Source organism: Rhinoraja longicauda, chromosome 5 (genome assembly GCF_053455715.1).
Source record: "Rhinoraja longicauda isolate Sanriku21f chromosome 5, sRhiLon1.1, whole genome shotgun sequence".
In the NCBI taxonomy this organism is placed as follows: domain Eukaryota; kingdom Metazoa; phylum Chordata; class Chondrichthyes; order Rajiformes; family Arhynchobatidae; genus Rhinoraja; species Rhinoraja longicauda.
In genome coordinates this window covers 48,751,938-48,778,673 of record NC_135957.1, presented here as the reverse complement: position 1 = coordinate 48,778,673, position 26,736 = coordinate 48,751,938, and the positions used below count along the sequence as shown (strand labels likewise).

The 26,736-nt window shown below is 43.3% G+C and overlaps 1 protein-coding gene across 3 annotated transcripts in view; it reads left to right on the top strand.

Moving 5' to 3' along the window:
• Positions 1 to 26,736, top strand: part of rcan2 (regulator of calcineurin 2) — a 237,565-nt gene that overhangs the window by 103,351 nt on the left and 107,478 nt on the right. The window contains exon 1 of one of the 3 annotated variants that reach the window (XM_078399504.1): positions 16,864 to 17,092. The exons of the other annotated variants lie outside the window; for them this stretch is intronic. Within the exon in view, the coding sequence (XP_078255630.1) occupies positions 17,006 to 17,092 (87 nt within the window). The 5' untranslated portion in view covers positions 16,864 to 17,005. Of the gene's footprint in view, positions 1 to 16,863; positions 17,093 to 26,736 lie in introns of those variants that run through there. 3 annotated transcript variants of the gene reach the window in all.

Genomic DNA, 26,736 nt, shown 5'->3' with positions numbered 1-26,736 from the left:
TTAATTTATTGCATCGTATGGAAGTCGCATTCCCAATCTTGTTGTACCCCTGTACAATGACAATAAAGATATATTGTATTGTATTGTATTGTAATGCTGGACATTAGTAAAATAACTGACGCTGCATTCTTGGGTGAGATTACATTCTGACCCATGTTTCAGTAGTCCTGGAACATGTCTGACGAGGAGACCCAATGCCTCTGGACCAACCTACACCTAACCCAGCTGTTGCTCAATCAATCTCACCAAGGCACATCGGACCTGTATCTCAGCATCCAATATATGGATTTATTTCATTCAACGTGGGACTGATGGTTGATCCCAATATTTGCTGTGCTGCTGAAGGAGTGGGGGCCACAGATGGGTGTTGCAAAGTTGAATGAACATGTACCGAGAATTTTCTTGGTCTTCCTGGGGAATTAATGGTTGATTTACTTCAGTAAATGAAAATGATTGAGTTGTTTTTGACATTATATCTGTCTGTGGAAATGGGGTGGGTTTGATACGATAAATAGATAAACAACCTTTTTAAATGCCACTTTTTAAACATTTTAAATGCTCCCCAACTTTTATTTTGTGAAGTTCATAATAATTTTTTTGTGTGAACAATTCTCTAGAAAACTTTGGGATTGTTAAATATTTAAAATTTTAGGAGGGTCCATATCTTAAATTAAGTGACTAAAATTGTGTGTCCTGTAGCCCATGTACCATTCAAACAACTTGCTGGATATCAGGGGCAAGAATGTTTTTATTTACAACTAGACCAAGTGGACCCATTGGGCCTAAACCTGCATTGGTGCAGCACCCTCTCCTCCCCCCCCCCCCCTCTCCCCCCTCCCGCCCCTCCCGCCCCTCGCCTCCCCTCCTCCCCCCTCCTCCCCTCTACTCCCCTCCCTTCCCCCTCCCTCCTCCCCTCTCCCTCCCCCACCCCCCTCCCCGCTCCCTCCACCCCCTCCTCCAACCTCCCCCCACCCCCTCCTCCCCCTCCCCCTCCTCCTCCCCCCTTCCCCTCCCCCCATTTCCCTCCCCCTCAACCCCCCTTATCCTCTTTCCTCCCCCCTCCCTCCCTTCCCCCCTCCCTCCACCCCCCTCCCTCCCCCCCTCCCTCTCCTTCCCTCCCGAGGAGAAAGCTTTAAACTTTAAAATATGAATAACTTTAAAACTATAACACTGATTTCAATTCAACCTCTTCCATTAGCACCAAAGGGACAACAGTGAGTAAGGTGGGCCAAAATTGTCACGCTATCATGTACTGTTTTGGCTGTAGTTCAGGAACAAACAAACAAACAAACAAACGAGAGTTTTAGTATAATAGTTTAGATAATAGTCTAACAAATAGTCGCTGTGATTTTGAAAATCCAGGAGAATAGCATGAGGAAAGGATTCAGCTAAGAGATAGAGCTGATTATCCAAACCAGCTCCCATTGAACTTAACTCCCCGCTGAGAATTGCAAATTTAGCTCCAGTTTCCCATTTACGGAAGATCCTGAGTCACTCATTTCCTCTGAAACAATTCTCATGAGCGTGTACATAACTTATCATACCTTATCATAACTTATCATAACTTATCATACCTCACATTGTCTGCTGTTCCCTTTACTCACTTTACTCATCCCGTTCATGACCAGATCGAACTGTGTACTAACGATTTTGAGACACTTTATATGCCTGAAATGTTACAACCTATTGTAAGAATTTATTTACTTTTCAAGTTGAGGATGTCTCCAGTGGTTCTAAGGCTTTCTCAACCAAAGACTATGTTTACTTTCATGTAGCGCGTTTTGAAATATTGAAATCTATCTAAGTATGGACGACATTCTTTCACAAGAATGATCATGTAATTGAGGTAGTTGATGCTGGGACTATCCCAACATTTGAGAAACAGTTAGACAGGTACATGGATAGGACAGGTTTGGAAGGATATGGACCAAACGCGGGCAGGTGGGACTAGTGTAGCTGGGACATGTTGGCCAAAGTGGGCAAGTTGGGCCGAAGGGCCTGTTTCCAAACTGTATCACTCTATGTAATATGCTAAAAGTTCTAGGAATGCCCTGAATCAAGTTACACTGTCCTTCAGAAGTGTTAATGCAAGTTGCTTCAACTGCAGATTTTTTTAAATTTCACTCTGTATATGTATTTAATTTATATGTAATTGTTTAATATATTTTTAGATAATAATAATTTTTTATTTGTTTAAATTTAATTAAACAGTTTTAAAAACAGTTTTAACCAGTTTGTCTTTGGAGTGTGTGAGGTAACCGATGACACAGGGAGAAGGTACAAACTCGGTACAGACAGCGCCCTTAACTAGGATCGAACCCGAGTCTCTGGCATCGTAAGGCAACAGCTCTATTGCTGCGCCACTGTGCGCCCCTTTAACAAAATTTAACAATAGTGCAATTTCCTTTGGCAGTTGTGAGCTTTCAAAGAGCATTAGGGTGGTGTTGAGAACAGTACTTCATATTCTGCTGCCTGAAGTCTTGTTGGCACTTGCAGTCACTCCATCTTGTGGAAGGATAGCAGAGAGAATCATCCAGCCCAGTGCCTGAATATGGACGTCAGGTTGGATTGAGTATGGTGTCTCATTGCTATTTGGAGTGGCAGGTCACCACGGGTCTAGCATTATTCAGGCATATATGAAGGATTTGAGCTAGCAGAGGTGTATGGGGCTTTTCCTCCAATTGAAAGAAGATGATCATAGGACAAAGCACACCAGGCAGGATTTTTAATAAATAGCCTGAGCAGAAACCCCATCTCATGAGTACACAAACAGCTGGTAATGTGGAACAAAAAACTTACTCGAATAATGGAATTGATAAGATTGTTCCTCTGAAATAGCAAAGTAGTTTACTTTGGGCACTATTATATTGATTTGTCATTATTATTATTATTATGGAGTCAGGGTAACACAATATTGCTATAACCAACAACTTACTTGAAACCTTGCTGGACCTGGGCTAGAATCCACTGTAGAAACAGCTGCACTCACTGATGTCAACATTCATTCTTGGATTGAATGGACATTACATCACATATATTTGCTAAACATTAAGATAACCTCATTCAAGGTGTTATCTAAATGGAAAGTCTAGATTTCTGTTACTCTTATTGTTGGAGTTTATAAATTACTGTATTTAATAGATACTATGGTGTTATGTTATTGTAACTGAATAAACAGGCGCATATATCACTAAGTCAGAATAAATATAAAAATAATTGTTTAAAGCAGATGATGATAGTAACATTTCAGTGCCCATGAAATTAGTTGTCATGATTATTTTTCACCACTGTCATTATTGTAGAGTTACTTGATGAAATGAGATTCAGTACATCAAGAAATAGTGTTCTATAACTCAATACGTAATTAATATGGAATGGAATACTTTACGTTATTGTCACATAGAAACATTGAAAATAGGTACAGGAGGAGGCCATTCAGCCCTTCGAGCCAGCACCACCATTCATTGTGATCATGGCTGATCATCCACAATCAGTCCCCGTGCCTGCCTTCTCCCCATATCCCTTGATTCCACTAGCCCCTAGAGCTCTATCTAACTCTCTCTTAAATCCATCCAGTGATTTGGCCTCCACTGCCTTCTGTGGCAGAGAATTCCACAAATTCACAACTCTGGGTGAAAAAGTTCCTTCTCGCCTCAGTTTTAAATGAGACTGTGGCCCCTGGTTCTGGACTCCCCCAACATTGGGAACATTTTTCCTGCATCTAGCTTGTCCAGTCCTTTTATAATTTTATAACAGTATAACAGTATAACAGAGCTTTATTTGTCGTTCGGTACCGAAGTACCGAACGAAACTACATAGCAGTCATAGAAAAAAAGAACACAAGACACATAGCCCCAACACAAACGTCCATCACAGTGACTCCAAACACCCCCTCACTGTGATGGAGGCAACAAAACTTCCACTCTCTTCCCCACGCCCACGGACAGACAGCTCGGCCCCGACCGACCCGCACAGTCCCCGCAAGGGGATGGAAGTCCCCCCGGCCGAATCGCACCGGGCGCTGAAACGTCTCGCGGCCGAGCTGGGCGATGGAATACTTTACGTTATTGTCACATAGAAACATTGAAAATAGGTACAGGAGGAGGCCATTCAGCCCTTCGAGCCAGCACCACCATTCATTGTGATCATGGCTGATCATCCACAATCAGTCCCCGTGCCTGCCTTCTCCCCATATCCCGTGGGTGTGGGGAACTTTTCTCTTCCTCACGGCGCGGGGTGCGGCTCGGCTGCGGGGCCTAACATCCCCCGGTGCGGCTCGGCCGCTGGACTTTACATCCCGGTGCGGCTTGGCCGCTGGACTTACATCGCCCGGTGCAGCTCGGCTGCAGGGCTTAACACCGCCCGGTGCAACTCGGCTGCGGGGCTTAACACCGCCCGGTGCAGCTCGGCTGCGGGGCTTAACACCGCCCGGTGCAGCTCGGCTGCGGGGCTTAACACCGCCCGGTGCAACTCGGCTGCGGGACTTAACACCGCCCGGTGCGGCTCGGCTGCGGGACTTTTCACCGCTGGTGCGGCTCGGCTGCGGGACTTAACACCGCCCGGTGCGGCTCGGCTGCGGGACTTTTCACCGCTGGTGCGGCTCGGCTGCGGGACTTAACACCGCCCGGTGCGGCTCGGCTGCGGGACTTTTCACCGCTGGTGCGGCTCGACCACGGGACTTAGCTGCGCAAGGCTTGGTCGCGGGCCTTTCATCGCCCGGTTCGGCCGCGAGACATTTCAGCGCCCGGTGCGGGGACTGTGCGGGTCGGTCGGGGACGAGCTGTCTGTCCGTGGGCGTGGGGAAGAGAGGGGAAGTTTTGTTGCCTCCATCACAGTGAGGGGGTGTTTGGAGTCACTGTGATGGACGTTTGTGTTGGGGTTATGTGTCTTGTGTTCTTTTTTTCTTCTATGACTGCTATGTAGTTTCGTTCAGTACTTCGGTACCGAACGACAAATAAAGCTCTGTTATACCTGTTATACCTGTTATATGAAAGGCCCCGCGACCAAGCCTTGCGCAGCTAAGTCCCGTGGTCGAGCCGCACCGGCGATGTAAAGTCCCGTGGTCGAGCCGCACCAGCGATGTAAAGTCCCGCGGCCGAGCCGCACCGGGCACTGTTAAGTCCCGCAGCCGAGCCGCACCGGGCGATGTTAAGTCCCGCAGCCGAGCCGCACCAGCAATGAAAAGTCCCGTGGTCGAGCTGCACCGGGCGATGTAAAGTCCAGCGGCCGAGCCGCACCGGGCGATGTCTGGCCCCGCAGCCGAGCCGCACCCCGCGCCGTGAGGAAGAGAAAAGTTTCCCCCACCCCCCCCCCCACACCACCACCCCCCACACCACCACCCCCCACACATACACAACCAAAAAAAAATACCAAAACCATCCCAACACCGACACACAACCAAAAAAAAAGGAAAAAAGACGAACAGACTGCTAGCGAGCCGCTGCCGTTAGGCGCCGCCACTTCTTATGTCACATGTGACAAGGCACAGTGAAATTCTTTGCTTGCATACCCAAAGTATACAAATAGCGGCCACCGACGGCACCGACAAAGTTACAAAGTACCTTCCCACCCCCCCTGCCACGCCGGCTCCCCATTGCCCTTTGTTCTCCCTCCCCATTGTCCATTGATCGTCCCTCCCATCACGGCTGTGCTAATATAGTAGCACAACATTTTTTTTTCTATGACTTCCTCAAAGAGGTCTGCCTGTAAATTTATAAAGATGATTTAATTGATCTGTCTGCAAATTAATAAAGATGATGATGCAAATCCATAAAATGCTTTATAAGGATGTGAACTAAATAGGAATCAAACGTGTACAGTCAAATTGTGCTGTTGTCCTTATTGTTACTAAACTAATAATAGCTGTGAATGAAATGAAATAAGAGGAGATATATTACTTTCCTTTTATAGTACAATCAGTATTTTTCCATATTTCTCTAAATCTCTAACAGCATAGGCGGTTGATTTAAAGAATGCATATTATCAAGCATACAAAATGCTACTCTGAACCTTGGATTTACAGGGCCTTTATTATATAAATGTTGGTACTGCAAATAATTAACGTAGGGTCACTCATTTGTCGATATAATTGACCTTATTATGGTAAAATCCTCAGGAGTATTAAGGTTTTGTTTTCCATGTCATAAAACTACGAGGCAGCTTAACATATTTTGTTGCACGCAAAACATAAGCCAATTGTAACAAATGAATATATTGAAGAGATCTCCCACTGACCTAGCTCATTGATCACCTGTCCTCGCAGTGTATAGTTTCTTACAGCCTTTACCATTCACATCCAAAAACACTCTGGAATGAATAAAAATTATACTAACATTCAAAATGATTAAAATAATATAAATTGCTAAATTCTTCTCCAACCACTTAAAAATGGTTAAACACATTTGAACTAACTGAATTAAAACCAATAGAAATATCTGCTTTGTGTTCTACGCAAGATTCTAACATCTACCATCAGCAGTTCCTTGCGTCTCCGAAAAGATCTGCTTGTGTTTCTCCAGACAACCTTTTGATCCGTGGGAATTTGACACCAGGTGAGTGGAAAGATATCCCTACTTATTTGGACTAGAAATCAGATCATAGCCTGCACTCAGTAGTCCTCAGCAATCACCATCTCCTCTTACACCTCCCTCCAAGTGTTTAAAACCTGGTATAACTACCCCATAAAGTTCGGTTGCAAACAATTATGTGTCAGTTTATTGGTTTTATCTTCAGGAGTATAGATCAAATACTAGGAATTAGTTGACAAGAAATATTGGAAAACATTTTAGTTTTGCTGTGAATTAAAATTTGGTTATGCATTATGTTGTGATTTGTGGTCATACTTTAAAATTTGAGAATCAAATGAAATATTTGTAATGGACTGAACATGATGTGCTGAGTCATGTAATAGATGGCCTTTATGAAGAGGTGGAAGCATTAGCACAAAGAACAGCAGGACCCCAGGAGCATGCAAAATATAAACGTATTGGAATCTGTTATGCACCTTGTAGCACGCTGCTAGAAAGCAAAGAAAAGCACGGGTTACATGCAAATTATTGACGTCCTTTGTAGGTGAACAAAGCAGTACGGGAAATGTCAAGGTTTTTATATCCAAAGAGTAAGCAAAGATTTTGTCCTCCTTGAAGTCAGTAGAATTGAATTTGTCAAGTAAATTTGCCAAACTACAGTTGCTATTCCATTGTGAGTCTTTTGCAGTTTCCTCTCACTTCCCAAAGACGTGTGGATTTGTAGTTAATTGGTCTCTGTAAAATTCCATCTATTTGGAGAGAGTAGATGAGAAAGTGGGATAGCATAGAACTAGTGTGAACAGGTGATCGATTTTTTTTGCATGGATCTTTCAATTCAATCAGTCAATCAATTCGGAAAATAGTTCCTTTAACATATTATTACTGACCTTTGTGATGGGATTCCACTTAGGGGCATCCTCTGGTACGCTCTAGGGAGGATCTGATTCATCATTGCTTGCTACGTGCTCATTTATCTTGCCATTATGAAGCTATAGTGGATGGAGGAAGAGGTGCAGAATGATGCATCTGATTATGAGGTCTTTGATTGCATGTGCAGTATTTGCAGTATTGTGTGCAGTTTTAGTCGCCCCTTTACAGAAAGGGTATGGAGGCTCAGGAAAGGGTGCAAAGGAGGTTTACCAGAATGATTAGAGGTTATTAGCTATAGGGAGAGGTTGGACAGATTTGGATTATTTTCTCTAGAATGCCAAAGATTGCGGGGAGACCGAGTGGTAGGAAATAAAATTATGAGAGGCATGGATAGGGCAGAGAGTCGGAACCTATTTCCCAGGATGGAAAGATCAAATACTGGAGGGCATGTGTTTAAGGTGAAAGGGACAAAGTTTAAAGGAGATGTGCAGGGCAAGTTTTTTTTAAACAGAGGTTGGTGAATGCCTGGAATGCACAGCTGGGAATGGTGGTAGAGGCAGATATGATAATGGCATTTAAGAAGCTTTTGGAAAAGCACATATGCAGGGAATGGAGGGATATGGATTATGTGCAGGCAGATAAGGGTTGGTCTTGACATCATGTTCTGCACAGACATTGTGGGCCGAAGGGCCTGTTCCTATGCTCAACTGTTCTATGTTCTATGTTCTCTATGTTCTATATTGACACATATAAGATCGTCATCCTATGGACCATGACAGGTAGATCTCAAAATGGTTGCACTAGCAGGACCGTTTGAAAAGAGGGGATGTCGTTGCAAGCGAAGGTTGCTCGCTGAGGATACTGAATCTCTGGAGTTCTCTACTTCAGAGAATTCAGGTTAACTCATTAGGAGTATTTCTTTCTTGGAAGGCATCCGTACGTTCTGTATACTTTCTGATTTGATTTAAAGTACTTGATTTCCTTTAGTTCATCTTTTTTTAGCAGTTTAGGGCTTTGTTTTCGGGAGTGCTGAAAAGTTATGTCTACTCAGCCAAGCATTGGACACGCCCCCTCCTCATTAGGAGTATTTCATGTGGCGAGAAATAATTTGTTAAATGATTGGGGAATTAAGGGTTATGGGAATCTGGTGCAGAAGAGAGGTTGAGGACTGGGGCAGATCATATTGAGTGGGGGGGAGGCATTTTGATGGGTGGAGTGGATGGAAATGGAACTCAGTTCAATGCGGGAACAATTTAGAAACAAAGAGCTAACCATTACCCTCTATAAATAGTCAGGTTGGCCAAGGGCTCTTTATTTTTATATTTTTATTCTGCTGGTTGTACAATTTAACTACATAACCCTGTTTTACATTCCTTTCTGGATTATTCATAAAAACTGGTTGGCTGCCAAAGCTGTTCTGCATTTTTTGCATTGCTTTCCAGCTGTGTTTTATTTTACATGTACAGCACACAAAAATTATCTGTCCCAAATGTGCTGATTTTTCTATTAAATCGTTTTTTTAATGTGAAATCTTCATGTTAGAATGGAGAGCATGAAAACTATTTTGTGCAATTAGATTTTTTTTACAGATAAATGTAGACAGAGGCAGAGAGAAGCTTGAGGCTGCTTATGTCAAAAGAATTCCAAGTATTTGTTTCTATCCACTTTATATATATGGATTTGACATTTCTATCTAACAGTCCTCTGAGATTCCTTACCCTGTGACCCGCACTATAATAAACTTAACAGGAATTTATTTCTCTGCATAAGATATAATTGGAGAAAAGATCTTTGTGTTCTTGTGGTTATGGAGCTGGATTTGAAAAAGTGGCTTTTGCTTTTCAAATTAATTTAATTTTACATCGTTGAGAATTCTACAGAACAATAGATCTGTGCAAATGGTACACTTGACCTCTGTCTTAACATGTTTGTTGACAGAAATGTCAACCATTTTGTGCCCCTAAATTATTGAGATACAGCAAATAAACTTTCTTTACATCTGGTTGTTGAAATCGTTGCCTTACTATTTCAGTTTTCAGGACATTCAATGGTGCCACATTGAGTCGGTTCAAATGCTGATCTTTGCCACCAACAAAGCATTGGCCAGTGTTTTCTATCTTTCTTAATGTCTTTATTACCATTGTGCATGTACACACTTTAAATGAAGGCATGTACAGGTTTGATGGTGGTCTACAATACCTAGGCTTTGATTGTTACCCTGAACAGGTCAGCATAAGGGCGGCACAGTGGCAAAGTGGTAGAGTGGCTGCCTTATGGAGACCCGAGTTCAATCCTGACTACGGGTGCTGTCTGCCTGTATGGAGTTTGCACCTTCTCCCTGCGACCGTGTGGGTTTTCTCCGGGTGCTCCGGTTTCCTCCCACATTCCAAAGACGTGAAGGTTTGCAGATTAAATGGCTTCTGTAAATTGCCCCTAGTGTGTAGGATAGAACTAGTGTATGGGGTGATTTCTGGTCGGCGAGAACTTGGTGGGCTGAAGAGCCTGTTTCCATGCTGTGTCACTAAAACTAAAAACAGCACTCATTCATGAGGTGGCTGAAGACAGGCTGCCATGTATTCTGTAGTGAGCATCCCAGCCCCAGAGTTGGCCTAACTATCTCTCATCCAAACAGACAGTAGTATAGCCATTGGACGGTGGATGTGAAAAAGAGTAGAAGGATGACCCTAGAGAGCTGCCATGATGACCAAAGATCAAATCTCAGATTATGTAATTGGGAAAAAGGTTAATGTTCAAAGAAGGAAGAAGGGTGCTGGAAGAAGGAAAATCATTAATATTTCTTAACTAACTTACTATGAATAGGAAGAGGCCATTCATCCCATCTGATCCATGCCAGCTCTCAGCTGGGAAATTATTTTGCCAAACACCCTATTATTTTCCTATACGCCTAGAACTCCTTATCTCACACATGTTCACCATCTCCTCTGCCACAACGCGATCCTACTTTGGACTCAGACGTTCATGCAAGGTCGCACATCATCATCAAAACTCAGATGATCACAGGGAGAAACTGCGAGCTCCATGCAGATAGTACCTGAAATCAAGATAGAACCCTGGTCTCCAGTCCTGTGAGGCAACAGCTCTACTGGCTGCCCATTGTGCCAGCTATGTGGAGAATTGTTACAGATGTCTGATGAAGGGCCATTGATCTGCAACTGCTTCTCTCTCTCTGGTTGGTGTTTGACGTTGATTACCTACAGCAATTTCTGCTTTAGTTTTGAATGTCTATATTTAGTCTTTAACAGAGTCCAATTGATTTCACTGGTAGTAGTGGTCAAAAAAGCCGCAAAATCCCAATGACGTTCTAGCTTCTGAAAATCAAAAGACTGCAAGTTATAGAAAACTGAAATTAAACAGAAAATCTTCGAAACTCAGCAGGTCAGGCAGCACTCGTGGAAAGAGAAACAAAGTTAATGTTTCAGAACTGGGAAAGAGAGAAAACGATTTAGTATTAAGCTGCAGTGAGGCTGGGGGAGTGATGGAGAGGTCAGAGAATATCTCTGTAAGGGTGAGACTAGCATTGTGAACAAGGTCATCTGATCGATGGGTTAACAATGGCAAACAAGAGGAAGAACATGGTGATCAGGAACTGCAGATGCTAGATTCTTCAGCAAAACACAAAGTTCTGGAGTAACTCAGCAGGTCAGGCAGGAAGAACATGGTCCTTTGTCCAAAAGAAAAATGAAATAAGATCAAATGTAGGTGCTGTGCAATATGATTGACTGAACTGCATTTGCTTTCTTCAGTATTATGGTGGACAGTGAATGCAGGGCACGAGATTGGAAAAAGTGGAAAGAAATCTCTGCTTCGTCTGGTAGGTGTGGGACCAACGTTACAGTTCCTATGGTTGTCTGGGAAAGTGGAATGAGAAGGTGAGTGATTGGTGGATACAACAGAGCTGTGAATTGCAAAGGAATGGTTCCTTTGAAATACTGAAAGGAGAGTAAAGGGGAAGGTATGCCTGCTGCAAAGTCATTGAAGATGGCAGAAATTGCAGAGATTGAACCATTGATGGGATGGAAGGTGAAAACCAGTGGTAGAACTCTCTGCTTCTTGTGTCCAGGGTGAGAGGGGGGGTTGTGAATAGAGGTGCAGCAAATGTGTGGGATGTGTGAACTTGATTAACTGTGATGTGCTTGGGAAGAGGAGAACTAGGAAGAAGTAAAACATCTCAGAGAGTTGAAATTGGAATAAAGTGTGAAGAGATTTTCAAGATATGGATCAGTGCGGAAGGTGAGGAAGGGGACCTGAGACGGACTGAAACAAAACAATTTCACATATTCCATGAAAAGACAGGCGTAGCTTTAGCCCGATGGGGTTCCAATAGTTACATCTTTAATCTGGAGAGAGTGAGTGGATTTGAAGGAGAATTTGTTCCATGTGAGACCTTTTACCTCCACTAAAGTCAGCAACTTGTAGTAGGTTGGCCATTATTTGCTATTAACTTCCTTGCACATCATTTACACTCCGTTCCTATCTCATTCTTCCTGCAGACCTTTGAATTTGTGATGTTTTGCTTGTATCCCTTTGCCTTGGCTAACTTAATGACCACAATGAAGATAGCTACAAAGAGCCAGAGTAACTCAGCGGGTCAGGCAGCATCTCTAGAGAAAAGGAATAGGCGATGTTTCGGGTCGAGACCCTTCTTCAGACTGAGTCAGGGGAGAGGGAAACGAGAGAATGGCCACACTGCTTTGCCCTGGCTTGACTTTGTTTTCATAACATATTGCATTAACAGTTGCTGCACAGGAAGTTTATTTTAACAAAGAGGTATTTACATTTTAAATTCTGCAGCATCTGTTCAGGTAATAACAAAACCCAAAGAATCCTGCTACATTTAACAGAAAGATCATGGTTTACATATTAGCTATACAATTCTTTAGCCCTTAACTTACTTATCCAAGTGTCCCATCATGCTTACAGTTACAATTTCACAACTATTCCCAATTAAGATATCAGGAGGGGATTGTTTGAAACTGCATGTGTTTCAAACGATACTTCAAATTGAGACCTCTCAGGTGATGTTTTTGTTCTTTGATGTTTTGACCAACATTTACACACTATGTTTCAAGCAGATTATCATATTATTTTCTTCACAATCAATTGTCATACCCATCACTACAAATTAGTTGGCAATATTCCCTGCATTTCACATTCTTGAGAGAGCTCAATATTTGGACAGGGTGAGTTGTTTTCTATTCAGAGGAAGAATTTGTGAGACAGAATATTTGGCAGAATTACAACTTTTGTGGTTAAGCATCAGACAGCAAATGATAAACTTGCAACTAAAACCAGGTCATTTACTGAATAACTGAATCGCTGAACACAATGATGCGAATCTTTGTGTTGATGGCTGTGTAATCATAAATGTTCTTGTCACTGTTGCTGCTGCACTAATTTAACTTCAATGGATGCGCTAAGCCTGTCAACACAGAGCCAAGTCTCAGGGCACGTCTCACCTGGTTGAGAGGCCACTGATGTGTTGAGTCTTAATCCACAAAATGTTTATGCTTCTTTCTTGCTGGCGTCATAGCTGTCAGATTGCATCATGGCACATAAGTTGAATCACCAAAGATTAAAGTGAAATTGTACACTCATGCAGAATGATTTACATCAGGCATCATGATCGAGTGCCAAAGCCTTGCTGGAAAGTGAATCTTTCACTTATATAATGCTGAAGTCGCTCAGCTGCCAACCTCACTGCTGCCTTGGTCTGAACATCGAAAAATGAGCTGAACTCCAGAGGTGAAGTGAGAGTAACTGCCCTTGACATCAAAGGAGCTTTTGATTAAGTATGGCATCAAGAGGCACTGGCTAAACTGGAGTCCATGGGAATCAGGGGGAAAACAATCTGCTGATTGAAACATACCGAGCAAAGGAAGGTGATCGTGGTGGTTGGAGGACAATCATCACAGCCATAGGACTGCAATGTTTAAGAAACATTTCGACAGTTACATGGATCGGACAGGTTTAGAGGGGTATGGACCAAACGCAGGCTGATGGGACTAATGTAGATGGGAAATGTTAGTTGGTGTGGGAAAGTTGGGTCAAAGAGCATGTTTCCATGCTGTATGTCTCTATGATGTCTCTGTATGAGTTCCTCAGTGTAGTGTCTGAGGTCCAACCATCTTCAGCTGTTTCATCAATGACCTTCCTTCATTCATAAGGTCAGAAGTGGGGATATTTGTTGATGATTCCACAATGTTCAGCACCATTCTCAACACCTCAGACAATGTAGCAGTTGGTCCACATCCAAATGCAGTGACCTGGACTATCCAGGCCTGGACTGATAGATGGCAAGTGATATTGGGCCACACAGGTGCCAGACAAGGACAATATCCATCAAGAAAATATCCAACAGTCACGTCCTGACATTCAATGGTATTATCATCACTGAATACCCTACCATCAACATCCTGGGAACTCTGCAGCAGTTATCACACCTCCTAACTCCCCAAAGATTATCTGCTGCCCACAGGCTCATGTCACGGGTGTGAAGGAATAATCTCCACTTTGAGTCATAGTTTGGATGAGTGCATTGTTTGGATGAGTGCAGCTTCAACACCCTAAGAAAATCAACACCCAGGACTTAGCAGGCCACTTGTTAGGCACCCCATCCACAACCACTCACTCACTTACTTCACTACTCATGCACAGTTGCAGCAGTTTGTACCATCTACAGAATTCACCAAACTCTTTATAGCACTTCCCAAATCCACAAACTCTATCAGCTAGAAGGCCAAAGGCAGCAAAAACATGGAAACGTGGCCCTCCAAGCCACACATCATCCTGACTCAGAAATGTTTCGCTGTTACTTCGTTGTCGCTCGGTCAAAATCCTGCAACTTGTGGATACACCACACCTCAAGGACCGTGCCAGTTCAAGAAGGTAGCTCACCATCGCTGTCTCAGAGGCAGTTAGGAATGGAAAATTAAATGGTGGCTCATAGAAAAATAGAAAATAGGTGCAGGAGTAGGCCATTTGGCCCTTCAAGCCAGCACCGCCATTCAATATGATCATGGCTGATCATCCAAAATTAGTACCCCATTCCAGCTTTCTCCCCATATTCCTTGATTTCCTTAGCCCTACGAGCTAAATCTAACTCCCCCTTGAAAAACTTCCAGTAAATTGGCCTCCACTACCTTCTGTAGCAGAGAATTCCACAGATTCACAACTCTCTGGGTGAAATAAATTTTCCTCATCTCAGTCCTAAATGGCCTACCCCTTATTCTTAAACTCTGACCCCTGGTTCTGGTCTCCCCCAACATCGGGAAATTTTTTCCTACATCTACCCTGTCCAATCCTCTAATAATCTTATATGTTTCTATAAGATCCCCTCCATTAGCCCTAAGAGCTGTATCTAACTCTCTCTTGCATACATCAGCCTGTGAATCCCTCACCCCTTGAATAGATTTTTAAAAAAGGTGTTCTGCAAGAACTATTAAATGATGCCCTTTTCTCATTGAGGTGCATTTCATTTAAGGTTAATTCATGAGTTGTCATTATGTGAAATTTATTAGGGAAAACGGGAGGCAGGAAGTTTGCAAAAAAAGATTAAAAGCTGTTTGGGTTGTTTATTTTCAGACTGTCTATAGAGTCATAGAAACACATCACACAGAATTGGACCCTTGCAGTTCACCTGATCCATACCGACCGTAACGCTCATTTGCTAATCTAATTTGTCCACACTAGGCCTGTATTCCTCCACTCTTTTCCGTTTTAATTATGTCCAAATGCCTTTTCAATATTGTATTGTAATTAATGGCTACCTCCACTACCTCCTTTTGTAGTTCATTCAAAATATTCACCTCCATCTATGTGAAAAATGTACCCTTCAGATCTCCTTTAGGTTTCTCTCCTCACACCTCAAACATGTGCCCTCCTCTAGATCTAGACTCATCTGCCTTGGGGAAATGTTCTAACTTTATCTTATCTTTGTCCCCCATAATTTGTGAATCTCTACAAGGTCACAACCCCCACCCCCCCAACCTCCTGCATTTCAATGTGAATAAACCCAGTCTATCCAATCTCTCCTTATAACTGCAGCCCTCCATTCCAGGCAATACCCTGGTGAATCTCTTCTGTACTATCTATTGCTACCCCATCCTACCTGTGGTGTGGTGACTGTAAACAATGCTCTTAAGTGTGGCCTAACCAACGTTTGGTACTTCTGCAACATCACATAAAGTCCCAATTCATGTACTCAATGCCACGGCAATCAAGGCAAGTATACCAACTGCTTTTATTACAACCCTATGAACATGTGTCATCACTTTCAGGCAGGTATGAACCCACAACTCAAGCTCCCTATGTACATCAACACCTCCAACGTCCCTGCCATTTACTGAATATGTCCTCAAAGAAGTTGACCTTCCAAACTACATTACCTCACATTTGCCTGGATTAAATTCCATCTGACACTCCTCTCCCCCCCTTCCCCTTCCCCTCCCCTCCTTCCCCTTCCCCTCCCCCCCTTACTAATCAGACCCCTTACATTCTCATCGGTCATTTATATATATTACAAATAATCAAGGCCCAGCACCGATCCACTTGTTTCAATCTTCCAGTCAGAAATATACCCATTCACCAGTAGCCTCTGCCCCCTATTACCCAGCCAATTTTGGATCCAGTTCACCAACATGATTGTGCCTTGATCCTCTGGAGCAACCTATCATGTGGGACTTTTAGGAGCAGACTCTCTTGCACTAAGCATTGATCCATTTCTGGAACACAAAGTCTGTTTAGCCTGGAAGCTAATGTTTGCTCCTGATGTATTGTTAGAACTGTGCCTGAACAAACAAAAACCTTTCTAAATTAAGTGTTCCTTCTCAGCAAAACAGCCTCAGACTTTTAGTTCCTTTGTTAAAAAAACACTGTCAAAGAACATGTCAGAATGTCTGCAGCCTGCATATTTATAAATGTATTAATTTTTTTCTTGGGGGGGGGGGGAAATAAGAAAATTAAGTGGAGCTTCCATTCACTGAAGTGAAAGAAACAGCAACTGAGAATATTTTGCTCTTTTCATGGTTGTGATTTAAGAGGAAACATTCCAGTTGGAAATCAGCTATTGAGAATTACATATTTTTGTTTAAGGTGAACAAGTAATCTGGTGCTAAAAATATCATGGAATGATATGTTAAATTAAAAGTCATACATTTATTATTGTAATGGAGAATATTCCTGTGGAATATTTAACATTTGTGTGTGCAAGCATTTGAGTGGCGCTTTACTGTAGGTGTGAGTCAGGGCCTGAACAATTGCACGCAACACTGTATTGATGGATAGGCCAAATTCATCATCATGCTCAGTTTGCCTCACTGAACAGCCTCAGGATAAAGGTCTAAAAAAAACGATCTGGCTGATGTCAGTCTGGTGATGATGTCATTACCGAGAGGGTGTTTCGTGCTGTTCAGTCCTCCTACTGCTGCAGTAGACAGAGTCAGCCACTTACTGGCTGAGAGGCAGCAGCACGTTGGCTTTAGCTGCAAAGCTCCCAGTAGTAGACTTTTACAGTTTAATTCTGACAAAGCTTGCCCAGTTAGTTTGTAAAGTGCACTTTGCATAGGAAGGCAGCTTTGGTGAATGGGAGGATGCCAGCCCTTAACATGGACTGTGAGTTTTCGACTCTGCTTGCCTGTCTGGTCGATGTGGAAGTTTTCACCAGCCAAGATATAAAGGTACACTATTTAATATTACCTAACATTGTCAACCATTTCTAAATATTTAGGCAAGGCATTTAGTGTGATAGTGAAGTTCCATCTGGACTGAATGCAGCTGTGTAACTATTACAATTTTTTATAAAATGTTTTACAAAGTAATGAGGATTTTTTTTTCTTTGTGACTGTGATTGTACAGTAGATTAATATGTGACTTCTAATTTCTCTGGAGGCAAATGTACTTTACAATACAAATTATGGATTGCATCTTTCAGTAGATCCAGTAGATGATTATTGTTGCTTATTTTCCTTCAGCTGCTTTTGGCACTTCATTGTACAAATTAGCACATTTCCTCATGTAACCTAAGTTGGTTGTCCCAATTCCTTCCTGAGAGTTTAAGTAACTCAATCATTGGCCAAAACTGCATGTTTGCTGTTCTTCTGCAGTTATTTAATAAAGGATTTGATTAGATAAAGATTTAAAATAAAAGCAATCAGTTCAGAATGCATGAACAGCACAGGGAAAAAGAAAATAAATAGAGTTTGTACTAGTTTGGTACAAGAACAAGAAATATTGACTGATTTTAAAAAAGTCTCATTTTATGATTATGCCCTTGTAACTATCACCTATTCTTGTCAGAGGCTGTATTTTAACAGCATGTGCAAAGAATAGTGAACATCATCTCACAATAATCAGAAGTGTAACACAAGGTTTGTACTCGTTAATGTACAGAGTCCTTGGATATGTAAGTATGTTCAGTGCACTTCAGTTTCCTGGCATCTTTTGTGCTGGCTTTAAAAACATGCTGGAATCTGACTGACCACAAATCAGGTCCCACCCCCAGGACAACTATTGGACTGATTAGCAGACCAGTGAGAAAGGATCAGAAAAACAGCTGAAACAATTTGTTCAAGGGCATTGATTTATTTGAAAGCTTATGTTTGTTAAATTTGCAAAATAGCTAACCATAGCCTAATGGAAAAAAAGGTTTTGTAGATTTCTTAAATCTGCTTTAGTGAGTTAGCATTAGGGTTAATCACACGAAATGGACTCGCATTGATTTAAAAGGTATAATTTTTATAATAAACCTACTTAGTTATGTTAATCAAACATTACAAAGTTACTCATTTAAAATATAAGATTTTAAAATATAGTTTCATTTTATTTAAATGATGCATTATGATAAAGTTCATGGCAATTTCTATGTTGTCAGTAAGTAAATAAATCTGAGCAGTGATTTCACAGAAAAAATGTTGAAATGTATCTCAGTTTTAGATTTTTACTGTAATCATAGACTGGCTCCACAGCAGAAACTAGTGTACCAAAGACTATTCTCTTGGTTCACCTGTCTGGATCCTTTATGATCTTAAACATTTATTCATAAGGTTATAAGTGATAGGAGCAGAATTAGGCCTATTGGCCCATCAGGTTCACTCTGCCATTCAATCATCGCTGATCTATCCCTCCTAACCCCATTCTCCTGCCTTCTACCCATAACCCCTGACACCCATACTAATCAAGAATGAATCTATCTTCGCCTTAAGAATATCCATTAACTTGGCCTCCACAGCCTTCTGTGGCAAAGAATTCCACAGATCCACCACCCTCTTACTAAAGAAATTCCTCCTCATCTTCCTAAAGGAATGTCCTTTAATTCTGAGGCTAGCGGAAGCATCCTCTCCACATCCACTCTATCCAAGCCTTTCACTATTCAGTAAGTTTCGATGAGGTCTCCCTCATCCTTCTAAACTCCAACGAGTAGAGCCCCAGTGCCTTCAAACGCTCATCAAATGTAATCATAATGAATCTCCCCCCCCCCACCAGCCTTTTATAATCTTAGTGAAGTAGCCCAACTTGATTAGTGTAGCTGAGGCCCATCATGCCTGAAATCAGTCTAATTATTTTATCTATTCTGTCTGTCTAAAGGGTTTTACATCCCTCTGAAATTGTACTGCCCAAAATTAAACACAGTGCTCCGCCCGAGACTGAACCATGGTTGCAAAGATGTTAATTATAAGTTTCCTGATTTTATATTCAATGCCTCAATTTCCAAAGCCCAGATTCTGCATGCCAAAGTCTCACTTTTCCATTGCAGTTCGAGATCATCTTTGCTTTTTAGATTTAAACCATTTTTGCTTGTGTTAGGACTGCTGACTTTGAAGTTCTGTGATATAATTTTTGAGTGTTGGCAAGTCATTTTTTGGCTGTATATATACCTGGTCAGACTGGAGATGATTGAGAATTTGTTTCTACTATATGCGGTTTGAGGACACAGGAACACAAGAAAATAGGAGCAGGAAGCTGTATCAACTTGGCCCCTCAATTCGCCCCGCATTCACTACAATGAATCCAGGCCTCAACTACTCTCCTGTGCCAGTTCCACATATCCCTCAATTCCCCAATCTTTCAATAATGTATCAATGTTCTCTTTGCAGACCCTCCAGCGAATTGGTTTCCACAACTCTCCAGTGTGGAGAATTCCAGCGATTCACCATCCATTGTAAAAAGAATGAAAGCACGCATGTAATTTCCTTGTTGCTCTCCTCCAATAATTGAAATCAACCAGCTTTGATGGAAGGTGTTGCTGCAGGTTTGGTTGATTCAGTTCCACTATTATTCAGATTGCCCCATGCGAGTGTTCCCCGAAGTCGAATTCCACCATTATTCAGATTGTCCCTTGTGAATGTGCCCCAGGTGCAATTCCACCATTATTCAGATTGCCACATGTGAATGTGTCCCAGGTCGAATTCTTTGCCACAGAAGGCCTTGGAGGCTAAGTCAATGGATATTTTTAAAGCAGAGAAAAATAGATTATTGATTAGTATGGATGTTAGGTGTTATGGGGAGAAGGCAGTAGAATGGAGTTAGGGGGGAAATATAGATCAGCCATGTTTGAATGGCAGAGTTGACTTGATGGGCTGAATGGCTTAATTCTGCTTCTCTCACTTATGACATGAAGAGATCATATAAGCAGTCTGCTGTAGTGTGTAATTTAAAGAAATGGTTCTTATGTCCAAGGCTACAAAAAAATCAATAAACAATGTCAATCAGTATCAATAGATCTTTTGGGGACTCACTTTCTGTAGCTTGGTAGAAACAAAATTAAGAATAAAATTCCATCCAACTCAGTCCAATACTTCTGCATGATTTTGCAATCTTGACTATATCATTTTAATTACTTTCTTTTATGCTTTCATTATCTATTTCAAACATTGCCATATTTAGAATTGGACTGGATTTCCCATCTGAAGCTTTAAAAAAACCACTTCTGGTGGCTAAGACTCTTTTTCGGGAGGTTGTGGCTTTGGATTTGTACAATGATATGTTTTAAGACTAAGGAAGAACAAATAACAATTATAACAGATAAATTTCAAACCATAATTGTGGTTTCAAGAAATTTTCATTCACATCCTGTACACATGGGATCTACTTGCCTTTTTTGTTTTTCTTACGTTTTCATGCTTCACAGCACGTGAAACTACAGCAGGACAAAATGACTAATCTCGGGACCAGTGCAAATCATCGTTTGTCTCAGTGGAAACAGTATTTTCTCCTTTGCGCAGCAATGGGAAATTCAGAGACTTGTGGTTATTTTCAGGCTGGAAAATGTCAAAAAGTTTATGCTTTTCCTTCTGTCGCAAAGTAGCAAAGGCAGGCTATTACTGAGAAAGCGTTTGCGTATGAGCATATGAGAATCAATACAACTACTTCAGTAAAGATAAATACAGAAAAACCAAATTAAGCGAAAAGAACTGTTATATTAAATAACACTAATCTACTCAACAGTAACAGTAACATCTCTGCTTGGCACTGCATTATCTCGTACTAATGAGTTTGAGTTGGGCATGGACCAGCGACTTCAATCAATGTCAAGCAGTATGAAGTGGGCCTCGAACAACTCAGCATACCTGTGATCCCAACCATGGGACCAAATCATAAAGTGCTGGACAAACTCAGTGGGTCAGGCAGCATTTGTGAAGGGAACGGACAGCTGACGTTTCAGGTTGGGACTCTTCTTCAGACTAGTCAGTTGAAATACCGCCTTTACATTCTCTCCACAGATGCTGACTGACCTGCTGAGTTCTTCCAGCACTTTGTGTTTTGTTCAAGATTCCAGCATCTGCAATTCCTTGTGTCTCCATAACAATGTGACTTATGACAAAAATGTTGCAGCTTCCTTTGCAGTGCAAGCAGCTGTCCAATGTCAGTTTACATCTGTGCAAGTCAGTTTGCTGCCGTCATTTCTGTACCCATATTTGAAGGGGCAGCAGGTTAGATCAAAGATCTGACCTCCAGCACTTTACAAGGATTGCAGAGGTACCTTTTGTGCCCTATCTCAGCCCTACAACAGCAGTTGGCCTTTACTAGTGAGCCTTTACTATTGTCTGTCAGATACCCGACCCAGACTCTTGCTGTTTGTTGATGTATTTCAGTGCCCAGATAGGCTTTCGCAACTTAAACATTTTGATATTCTTTCTAAGATCACTGAGAGTCGGCTGTCAGCAACCAAACACTACAGCCATGGTATTTAATTTGCACAGACAAAAATAAGCTGTTCAGGTTGTTTTCCCTCCTTGTTGTTCTCTTCCTCTTTCCCTCCCTCATCTTTTACCTCTACTGATCCCCCACCCCTACGTACCTGCCCCCATCCTTGTTATACGGCTGGTAACCAAGTCCAAAGCATAGAGGAGGCCACCACAACTAATATGGATTATTGGACAGCACCTTCAGAATGGTGCTGATTCTTTCAAGTGTTTTTTCTGCCTGCCATTGATTACTTGAATCACATTTACAATACGACATGATAATATGATACGATAAACTTTATTCATCCCCGTAGGGAAATTTAAAGGCCCCCTTCCCCTCCCCTAAGCCCTCCCCCTCCCCTCTCCTCCCCCTCCCCCTCTCCTCCCCCTCTCCTCCCCCTCCTCCTCTCCTCCCCCTCCCCCTCTCCTCCCCCTCCCCCTCTCCTCCCCTTCCCCCTCTCCTCCCCTTCCCCCTCTCCTCCCCCTCCCCTCTTCTCCCCCTCCCCTCTATCCCCCTCCCTCTACCCCCCTCTCCCCCCCCTCCCCCCTCTCCCCTCTCCCTCTCCCCCCTACCCCTCTCCCCCCTCCCCCCCTCCCCCCTCTCCCCCTCCCCCCCACCCCCTCCCCCCCACCCCCTCACCCCTTCCCCCTCTCCCCCTCCCCCTCCCCCCTCTCCCCCCCTCCCCCTCTCCCCCCCTCCCCCTCTCCCCCCTCCCCCTCTCCCCCTCCCCCTCTCCCCCCTTCCCCTTCCTCTCTAGAAGATAGATTTAACCTTTAAAATGTGAATAGCTTTAAAAATATAACCGATTTCAATGAAACTTCTTTCATTAGCACCAAAGGGATGACGGTGAGTAAGGTGGGCCTAAAATTGTCGCGCTATTGTGTACCGTTTTGGCTGTAGTTCAGGAACAAACAAACAAACAAATGAGAGTTTTAGTGTATAGATGTACTGTGTATGTGGGATTCACAAACCAGAAATATCAGTCATGCAGTCAGTGCTTTTCATTTGTAGCACTTGAGGGCCTTGTATAATTGTTACAGCGGACTGCTGAATAATGAAAGCATCTTGATTGCTGCCAGATTATCAGCCATTGACCAACATGATTTAATGTCTGCGGTAACAAATCAGCTGTACATCGGGGTAGTGGAATTCATTTCAGTTTTGAAAAGGGTATAGTTGACATGCAATGTTTGTGGAATGACGTGTGCAAAGTCAGTAGAACCCTGCCTTGAGCTGAAGCCTGCAGTTCTAGTTGGTCATTTCCGGCAACAGAGAAAGAAATGCAGTCAATGCCCTCTGAACCCAAGTGACCTCCCTTGTGCAACACTGAACAACAGTGGTTTTGAAGGTCCTCAGCTTCAGTCTAAAAGGAATCAATGACATGCACATTCATCATTATATTCCCCTTTCCAGGTTCTGATCATGCAGTCTTTGTCCTGCTTTGAGTTTGCAGCAGTTAAGGCTACAGCAAGTGAGAGACGCTAATAAGGTTGCCCTTCCTTAATCTTAAATATTCTCATTTGCTGAAGTTCGGGTAGAAGAATGTTCCCTGAACACTCTTGCAGGATGCTTGCTAATTCATTTATTCTGAGCCCAGCCACCCTGTGAAAATGTACTGAAGAGAACATAAATATCTATGTGTAGGAAGGGAATGCAGATACTGGTTTCAGACCTCCCAACCCTTCCGAATTTGGCGGAAAGTTTCCGCTTTCTTATTTCATTTCCACCATTTCGATTTCGCCTCACATTTTTCCGCAAAACACACGCCTTGCCGCTAGCCTCGCCTCACCTCGCCGCTGGCCCGGCCTCGCCGCTGTACTCGCCTCGCCGCTGGCCCGGCCTCGCCTCACCGCTAGCCCGGCCTCGCCTCGCCGCTGGTCTCGCCTCACCTCGCCGCTGGTCTCGCCTCGCCGCTGGTCTCGCCTCACCTCACCGATGGTCTCGCCTCGCCGCTGTACTCGCCTCGCCTCGCCGCTGTACTCGCCTTGCCGCTGGCTCGGCCTTGCCGCTGTACTCGCCTCGCCTCACCGCTGGTCTCGCCTCGCCAATGGTCTCGCCTCGCCGCTGGTCTCGCTCGCCGCTGGTTTCGCCTCGCCGCTGTACTCGCCTCGCCTCGCCGCTGTACTCACCTCACCTCGCCGATGGTCTCGCCTCACCGCTGGTCTCACCTTGCCGCTGTACTCGCCTCGCCTCGCCACTGGCCCGGCCTCGCCACTGGCCCAGCCTCGCCGCTGGCCTCGCCTCACCTCACCTTGCTGCAGAGCGTGAGGCCCGTTGATGTTGAGAGGGGATGGGGGGGAGGGGGTTAGGGTGCGGGGGAGGGGGGCAGTGGAGTGGGAGGAGGGAGTGGGGGTCGGGGGAGTGGAGGAAGGGAGGGGGAAGGGAGGAGGGGGAAGGGAGGAGGGGGAAGGGAGGAGGAGAGTGGGGGTGGGAGGGGAGGAGGGGAGGAGGGGTGGGGGAATGGATTTGGGGGAGAGGGGTGGAGGGGAGGGGTGGGGTGGAGTAGGGGGGGAGTGGTGGGAGGGATTGGGGAGGGGTGGGGGAGTAGGGAGGCGTGGGGGGGACTGGGGTGGGGGGAGTGGGGTTGGGGGAGAGTAGGGGGGGTGGGGGGAGTAGGGGGGGTGGGGGGGGTGGGGGGAGTAGGGGGGAGGGGGGGTGGTTGGGGGGAGTAGGGTTGGGGGGAGTAGAGTTGGGGGGGACATGGACCGTTGTGATTTGCTGTTGAAGACCACTGGAGCAAGTATGTCTTCAAATAAATTAGGTATGTGCAGTTTTTAAAATTAAACTCTTTCTTCATAACTTAGTCATAATTTTATGATCATTGTTCTTTTATTCAATACCAAGAGAATTGGGATGTGTAAGGAAAAAGCAAAATAGAAAAAACAAAACAAAACAAAATTTTCTTTGTTGTAAAAAGTATTTCTGTTCAATAACCTTTCTATAATAGTAGAATGTACTTATGATAGGCCTGACATTGTCCATGTAGTCTAAGAACTACAGACTGTTGGAAATAATAGTCGTTTTTCACACGTGAATGAGGCGCAACGCGTACGCACATTTGGCGTGCATACTTTTTTTTGCTGAAATGTTGCATTACGGGCCATATTATGAATTTTGATGTTAAATCAAATGTTGGGAGGTTGGTGGTTTACTCTGAAGATAGACACAAAATGCTGCAATAACTCAGCGGGTCAGGCAGCATCTCTGGAGAAAGGAATGGGTGATGTTTTGGGTTGAGACCCTTCTTCAGACTGAGAGTCGTGGGAGAGGAAAACTAGAGGTATGAAACAGGACAGATGACCAAGGTAAGTTGGAGCCCAACTGGTTCAATATTTCTATGTTACCATCCTCATTACTTCCTGCAGAATTCTACAACTTGAATCAACCATAGAACGCAATGAATACTGTCTGAATCTTCATTGAATAAATGAATTATAACCGCAATTCATTCTTGAAAGGGCTGGAGGTGCTGGGGTTGGGGATTAGGGAGTCATTCCTTGAGTGTTCCAGTCAAATGTACTTTCAAATTCAGCTAAGATGCAATTTTGTCTCAACTTTGGTTTTGGCCCAGAATGAGTGCATGCCTAAAGCAGGAAGCTTGAATGTGGCCTTGTATTTTGTCTTATCCAAACAATGTTGGTAAGTAGCTGGAGGTTGTGGCAGCAATTAAGGTAGCTCATCTTCCCACCAAAGCTAAATTTCAGACTACCTACCTCACCAGCAGAGGATGGGATGTAGATCACTGGTGACAATACAGAGTGCTGCGAAACTGGGAAGTGTTCCCAGTGTGCTTGTTTCCACAAAAATCAAGTGGGTGGGAGGAGGGGCGGGTGTGGGAATAATATTCTATTGGCAATGATCAGAAAAATGATTGCAATAACTTAAATGGAGTAGACGTAATGTTTGCAATTGCATCGTAACCCAGTTTCTGTAATTTATTCTTCCCCAACAATAATATTAGACTTCTCGTTTGAATTTGTATGGATCTGTAAAGTGACTTTGCCCAGTTTTAGACTGTGTAGTTTTCAGTTTTCCTTAGGGAGAAGGACAATGGAGTTGAGCTATGCAGCCTCCGCATAATGCTTGCAATATGGGTTCAACAAGGTCCAATTATTATAATATTTTGAAAATCTGCAGTTGAGCAATTTGATTCTAACCCAAACGTGCAGGCTAGACTTTGATCATGTAGGAAAGGCTTTCCTCTTGTCATATAACTTCAACTACAACCAAGCTTTACATTTGGATTCAGAGGATGTGAAGTTTGGATTCTTGAAATAATAGCTTCTTCAATAGTTTAAACAACTTGTAAGATTTGTGCAGAGCACTGACTGCTATGGCAACACAATTTTAAGGCGCATTTAGATATTGAAGCTTTCTCACTCTGGACATCTTGGATGCTGTTTGCAATTTTGTGATGCAATGTCTTTTTAAGTTGACTTTTCACAATTGTTGGGTGAGTAAAAGAACATTATTGCTGCGATATTCACAATTTAGCTGAAGGAGATAAAATGGACAAAAGTACAAACAATCTTGGAATTTTCATTGAAATGTTCAAAGTCTGCTGTCACATATTAGAGTTAAATGACACATTGATGATCACAGGAGTCTTATAAAATCAAATCTGGCTACAGTATGGGTAACAGGAATCTGCGTTCAATTGAATGAGCTAATCTTATGCCAGTAGTTCACTTTAAGAGATACAGTGCGGATACAGGCCCTTCGGCCCATCGAGTCTGAACCGACCAGCAATCCCCGTAACACTACCCTACACACACTCGGGACAATTTTACATTAATAACCAAGCCAATTAACCTACATACCTGTACGTCTTTGGAGTGTGGGAGGAAAGCAAATATCTCTGAGAAAACCCACGCAGGTCACGGGGAGAATGTACAAACTCCGTACAGCCAAGCACTCGTAGTCAGGATCGAACTTGGGTCTCTGGCGCTGTAAGGCAGCGGCTCTACTGCGACGCACCATTCCACCCTCCATGTTAATTTCTCGTCTCTAAGAAAAGAATTGTTGAATGTGCTCCAGGTTGGGTAAATTGACGCCTCCAACCATCTCAATTCATATTTGAAACAAATTAACATGTTTATGCTTATTTATAAACATACCATTTGGGAGAGAACGAGAG